General features: G+C 64.2%; 1 protein-coding gene across 1 annotated transcript; it reads right to left on the bottom strand.

Moving 5' to 3' along the window:
- Positions 1–530: 530 nt before the first annotated feature.
- CRYBA4 (crystallin beta A4) lies at positions 531–1,707 on the bottom strand. The gene is made up of 5 exons (XM_066331085.1): positions 1,669–1,707; positions 1,432–1,550; positions 1,090–1,231; positions 844–986; positions 531–678 (listed from the first exon to the last, which is right to left on the bottom strand). Exons 1-5 carry the CDS (start codon positions 1,705–1,707, stop codon positions 531–533), a joined length of 591 nt encoding a protein of 196 aa, XP_066187182.1.
- Between the last annotated feature and the right edge of the window lie 4,207 nt (positions 1,708–5,914).

Genomic DNA, 5,914 nt, shown 5'->3' on the forward strand with positions numbered 1-5,914 from the left:
CTGCTGCAAATGTCATGGATGGGACATTCTCACCACATCAAACCTTTTCTCCAGAGCTCTTCTGAAATGAGGATTTTTTTTCCCAGAGCAGCTTTTCCCTGCTGCATTTCCAGCTTTGGCTGCACACTGGGTGTGCGGGAGTGAGGGATGGGTGCTGGGATGAGGGCAGGGGTGTGTACAGGTGTGTGAGGGGTGGGATGGGTACAGAGTGTGCACGGATGCGGGAGTAGGTGCACACTTGCTTGATCTTGGAGCTCCTTTCAGGTGCTGGAAGAGCAGATGGTGTCTGTGGGGTGGTGGGGGTCCTGCAGAGCCCTTGCAGCCGGGCAGAGAAACTCCCCTCCACCTCACCCCTGCCCCCGCAGAGCCGCGCTCTGTCCCCGGGAGTGGCGTCCCTCCCGGCCACGCACCGCCACGGCCCCATCCCCAACTGCCAGCGCCGCCTTGGACATCTGAGCCTTTATTGAGCTTTGTCCCCGCGGCCCCGCGGGACAGACGGAGCCCGGGGCGCGGCGGCTCCGGCACCGCGGTCACTGCTGGACCCTGCGGATGGACTGGACCTGGCCCGTCTGAGCGTGGGACCCCCACTCCCGCACGTGCTTGTACTCGCCCGCGGGGCTGTCGCTCTCCAGGAGGTACTGGAAGCCCCGGTACCCCGGGTACTGCGAGCAGACCCACCTGCGACAGAGAGCAGAGAGCGGCGGTGGCTCGGGGCTGGCGGCACCGCGAAGCCCCCGAGCTGCGGGCGCCGGGCAGCGGGAGGGTCCCGGCAGCTGCCGGAGCATCCTGGGCTCTGCTCCGTGCCCCGGCGGTCCCGGCAGGCCGCTGGCCCCGGGTACTCACGCGCCGGAGCGGACAAGGAAGGAGCCCACGGTGCTGCTGCCCCAGCCCAGGGCGGGCAGCGAGGGGCAGTCGTCGCTCATCTCCGCCCGCTTGCCCTGGAAGTTCTCCTGCTCAAAGAGCATCAACCTGCTCCGTCCGTGGTCCTGCGGCCGAGACGGGCACGGCTTTGGCACTGCCACCCTGCCCGTGGGCAGTGCTGGGCTCCGGGGGCCGGCCCGCGGGGGGAGCCGGGCCAGGGGCACTCACGGCGCAGGCGATGGGGCGGAAGGAGCACATCCTCTCCACGTGGTAGGCGTTGCTGCCGCTCCACGCCTCCCAGCACGGGTACTCGCCTCGCTCCAGCACGAACTGCTGCCCCTGGAAGCCGCAGTGCTCGAAGCCTGCCCACCTGCCGGGGCCGGAGGGGTGAGACCCCTGGCTGCCCACCGCCCCACTCACAGCCGGGCTGTGCCCGCTGCACCCAGCGGCGCCCAGAAGAGGCAGCTCGGGTAGCAAAACGCACTGGAGGCCTCCATCCTCCAACCCCCCCTGCTGTCCGTGGGGTCCCGCAGCACCGCGGCGTGGCAGTGCCCCGGGACCCCCACTCACGCCCCGCTCTCGATCTTGCAGGAGCGCACGGTGCTGAAGCCGTGCTCCGAGGTGCTGTAGCAGTCGGTGGTGAACTCGTGCTTCTTGCCCTGGAAGAAAGGCTCATCCCACACCACCATCTGGGGGGAATAGAGGGAGTCAGGGGGCTCTGGGGGTGCCAAGGCCCCGAGCAGATACTGCAGCCCCATCCCAGGGTGTTCACGGGGCACGGTGCTGGTCCTGCCCAAGCTCCTGTACCTTCCAGAGACCGGAGGATTTCTTGCAGCGGTGGGTCATGGTGGATCTGCCAGAGCACAGGGGAAGAGAACAGTTAAAGCTGCCTCTCTGCCCAGACAAATACAACTCAGGAGCCCACGCACATCCCTTCACCAGCAGTGTGGGGGACAACAAAGGGGTTGCTCCGTGCTGGAGCAGATGAAGAGCTCTGTGGCTCTCCCTGTCCAGCCAGAGCTGCCACCAGGGCCATGTGCAGCAGCGGGCACCTGGCCCAGTGGGCACCTGGCCCTGGCAGACATCCCTGCCCGTGCCCAGGGAAACTCCTCCTCCCACTGGCAGCTCCCTGAGCCAAAGCCCCGGTGCTGGCAGCCGGTGCAGGCAGGGCAGTGCTGAACCGGGAGCGCTGTGGAAGCAGCTGAGTGTCCACACTGAGCATCAACACCCTGCCACAGCCAGGGACAGCCCCCAATCCCCCAAGCCCCCACCACTGCTCCCAGTGCTGAGGACAGGTCTAGCCCAGGATGCTCCTCCATCTGTTCCTGCAGCTGCTCACTCCCAGGCCCCAGCCATGGGCCTGAGGCAGCTGCCCCAGGCTCCAGCGCTTACCTGGGGTGAGGCACTGGTGCCCAGGGAGGTGACATGTCCGGCAGCCTCCAGCTGGGTTTTTATAGCCTCCAGATAGAGACAGAGCCCAGGGGAGCATTACTGAAACCCCTAACTCAGCACATGGCGGGGAGGAGGGACCGGGCAGAACAAAGGCACCGTGTCAGAGACGCTGATGAGCTGGGATGTGGAGCTGGCCCACCGGGCACAGGCTCTGACCCCCATCCCACAGTTCCAGAGCTGGGGCATCGCCCCCAGGCTCTGCCAAAACTCCTGCCATGTGTCCTCCCTGGCAGGGTGCTGGGCTGGGGCCGTGTCCCAGCTCTGTCAGCACTCCCCCTGCCCGCAGGCAGCGCTGCCTGCACTGGGGGTATGGGGAGGTTTCCTCACCCATTTCTAGGAAGTGGGAGGAAGGACAGTCTCAACTTGCTCTCCCTGCAAGGGCAGAGCAGCTCTCCCCAAAATCTGGGGTAGCTCATTGCAGGTTGGGCACACAACATCCATGAGCACCATAAGAAGTGGGGACCAGAGGCATGGAACACAGTGCTGGGGGGTTGAAAAGGCATGGGAAGGACTGGAGGTGCAGGTCGTGACTTGGGAAGTGCTGCAGCAGCCTCTTACCTCTCTGCACTGGAAAGAGTCTCCTGCTACCATGTTTTGGGGACCTAAATGTCTTCCAGCTTTGCTCACAGTGACCCCACACCTCATGAATCATCTCAGGGTGGTGCCAGGCCTCCAAAGGCCCGGCAGAGGCACCCATCCAGCCTGCCCATCAGAGCAGACAGCAGGCCATGGAGGATCTTGAGCCAAATGGGAAAACCAGTGTTCCCAGGGAGTGCTGTGTTTTGGGCCAGAATTTGCCAGAAAACTGCCAGGAGGCTGAGCCAGAGCCCCCCTCATGCAGCTGCAGCAGCCCTGTGAGCCCCGGGCACCCTGGGGGAGGCAGAGCAGGGCAGCTGCGGAGGCTCAGCACAAGCGGCTGCCCCGGGGCACAGCAGGGCTGCACGGGCTGTCCCTGCCACCTGCAACCCCAGCAAAAGCCCTCTTGGCACTGGCGCAATTTGTCCCTGGCCTCTCGCTGTGGCCTGAGCTAAACTCAGCTTGTGCTGGCCACCAGCACAGTGACCACCAATCGTTGTCCACTCCACATCCTGGCAGTGGGACAAGGTCTTTGCAGCCTGAGCTGTGTCCCCATGGTGCCACTCAGTGCCAGGCAGGGATGCAGCAGCGGGAGATCCATGAGCAGTGGGACTCACCAGGGCAGAACAAACCCTGGTGCCCCATGCCCTTTGTGGCCACGCTGTGCCAGCTCTGGCCATCTGCTGCTGGGGCAGCTCTTTGCTGTGCTGGAGCTGTGCATCCCACAGGGTGAGATCCCACCCGTGCCAGGGAGGGATCGTGCAGTGAGGGGCTTTGCAGGGCACAGGGTCCATGGCAGAGCAGAGATTTTGTGTCTGGGGGGCTCAGGAATGGCCAAGGATCTATCACTGCTGTCAGCCCTGCCACAGCACTGGCTCAGGGAAAGCCACGGGGATGCTGAGTTCTCCATAATGAGAAAACAGCCATCAGGAGCAGAGCTCGGCCTCTCCAATGCTGGTTTGCCAGAGGTGCTGGGGATTGGGAGTGGGAGCAGAGTGAGGAGCAGGGGGTGGCTGAGATCTGTTGATTAATGCCCAGGAGGCACAGGGGAGGCACCGCAGGGAGAACATCCACACTGGCTCTGGGAGGAGGAGAGGGCAAGTTAAATTAGAAACCTGGATAAAAACCATGGAAACGAGCACAAATTGAAATCGTGCATCATAAAACACTGCCTGGAATCAAGGTGAGACCCAGATTGGGGCAGTGCCCAGGGTAACAGGGCAGCAGACCCCGCACCCAGCCGTGTCACGGGCACAGCACATCTCCTGAAAAACCTCGGGAAAAGAAGGGATCAATACATCCTTTTTGTTCAGGGGTTTTGCGCAATAGCCCAGAGGGTGCAGCAGGGATCCCACCACTGCTGGGTGACGCAGGAGAGGAACAAAAGAGGAGGGCAGCACACGGGGCTCTGAGCCCTCTGCCCGCACGCCCTCGGGTGAGGCACGGCCGGTGCTGGATGCTGCGGGAAGCTGCGGGTTTGGACAGGGCTGTGGAGGCGCAGAAGAGCTGATCAGAGGCCCAGAGACCCAGAGGGGCTCAGGGGAGGGTCCCCCCGAGGTGCCATGGGGTGATGTGGCACCAGAGGCTGAGCTGCCACAGGGGCTGGTGTGTGTCCTCAGCCAGCCACCCCACGACCCTCCTGTGCCAGTCAGGCAGAGCTGATGCCCCAAAACCATGAGTGTGGCGGTGGCAGAACCAGGGGTAATACAGCATGGGGAAAATGGGCTAAAAAGCAAAGAGCTCTGACAGTGAGCAGGGACATCCCCAAGGCAGAACAAACGCTGTTTTCAGGCATTCAGGTGGTTCAGAAAGTGTCAGCTTCGATTACACATGGTTTGGAAAAAACAACCCTAACTCCCGAAGCATTTCAGAACACTCAGGTCTCGCTTTCTGGCATCTCCAGGGCAGCGCTGCCGGCACCTGCGGGCACGGGGTGATGTTCAAAGCGAGAGGTTCAGTGTTTGGAGGGGAGAACGGGGCCGGGCACGGCGGGGCTGCCGCACCTCCTGCTATCAGCGGCCCGGGAGCGGGGTGTCACCACGGGCCCGGGCCCGGGGCGCTGGGCAGGGGAGGTGTTCCTGTGCCGGTGCCGGCGCCGGCCGGGCCGTGCCAGGGCTATATATGCCCTGCCGGGGCGGCCGCACGCGGGGCAGCTGGTGCCGGGCGCGCTGCAAAGTGGCACGGTCAGGTCTTCTGTTGTGCCGGGGGCACAAAGGAAAGTGCTGGGTTCAGCGGCTGGGCACGGGGCCGGGGAGAGGCTTCCAGCTCGCCCAGCGCTTTGCAGGATGTGATGACTGGGCGGCCGCGCAGACACTGATGAGCTGGCAGTTCCTTTGTGCGCCCGCCCGGGGGTCTGCCCTTGCCAGGCTATAAAGTGGGGGCCTCGCGGCGCCCCGAAACACAAGCCCGCTCACTCCAACAAGAAGCAGCAGCTGCCCAGGTAAGAGGACAAAGTCCCCGGGCACCGGGCTGCAGCCGGACCCGAGGTGGGGAGAGGGAAACTCAGGGTCTAAGCCGTGGCCACCGCTGTGGTGGTCACGTCTGGGAGCACCTCTGTGCTCAGCATCCCACCGCCCTCCACTCCCCGGGGAGCGGCTGGTGACACTCACCTGCGGGGCCACAGCAGGGTGCCAGCTGCAGGGCCTCAGCAGACCAAGGCTGTCCCCTTCCCACCCCTCGTACGCTGCCCCAGTAGCCCCCGGGCTTCCAAGGTCCACCCCGTCGGGGATTGCCCTGGTGCCTGGCACAGCGTCGGGCCCCATCCCTGGCCACCCCCAGTGCTCAGGTCTCTCCTGACCACAGAAGGAGCGTGTGGACTCCAGGACCTCCTGTAATCCCCCTGGTGAAGGCAGGACCCCTGCCTGTGCCTGCGGAGAACCTTCCAGCATCTCATCTGCTGGCCCTGCCCACCCACCCCACTGAGAGTCCCCATCCAGATGTTACCATTCCTGGGGTGGGTTGTGCCTCCATGCCTCCCTCTAACCTGCCGCTGGTGCCCTGTCACAGACTTGAGCCCACCACCGCG

Source organism: Sylvia atricapilla, chromosome 17 (genome assembly GCF_009819655.1).
Source record: "Sylvia atricapilla isolate bSylAtr1 chromosome 17, bSylAtr1.pri, whole genome shotgun sequence".
Classification (NCBI taxonomy): domain Eukaryota; kingdom Metazoa; phylum Chordata; class Aves; order Passeriformes; family Sylviidae; genus Sylvia; species Sylvia atricapilla.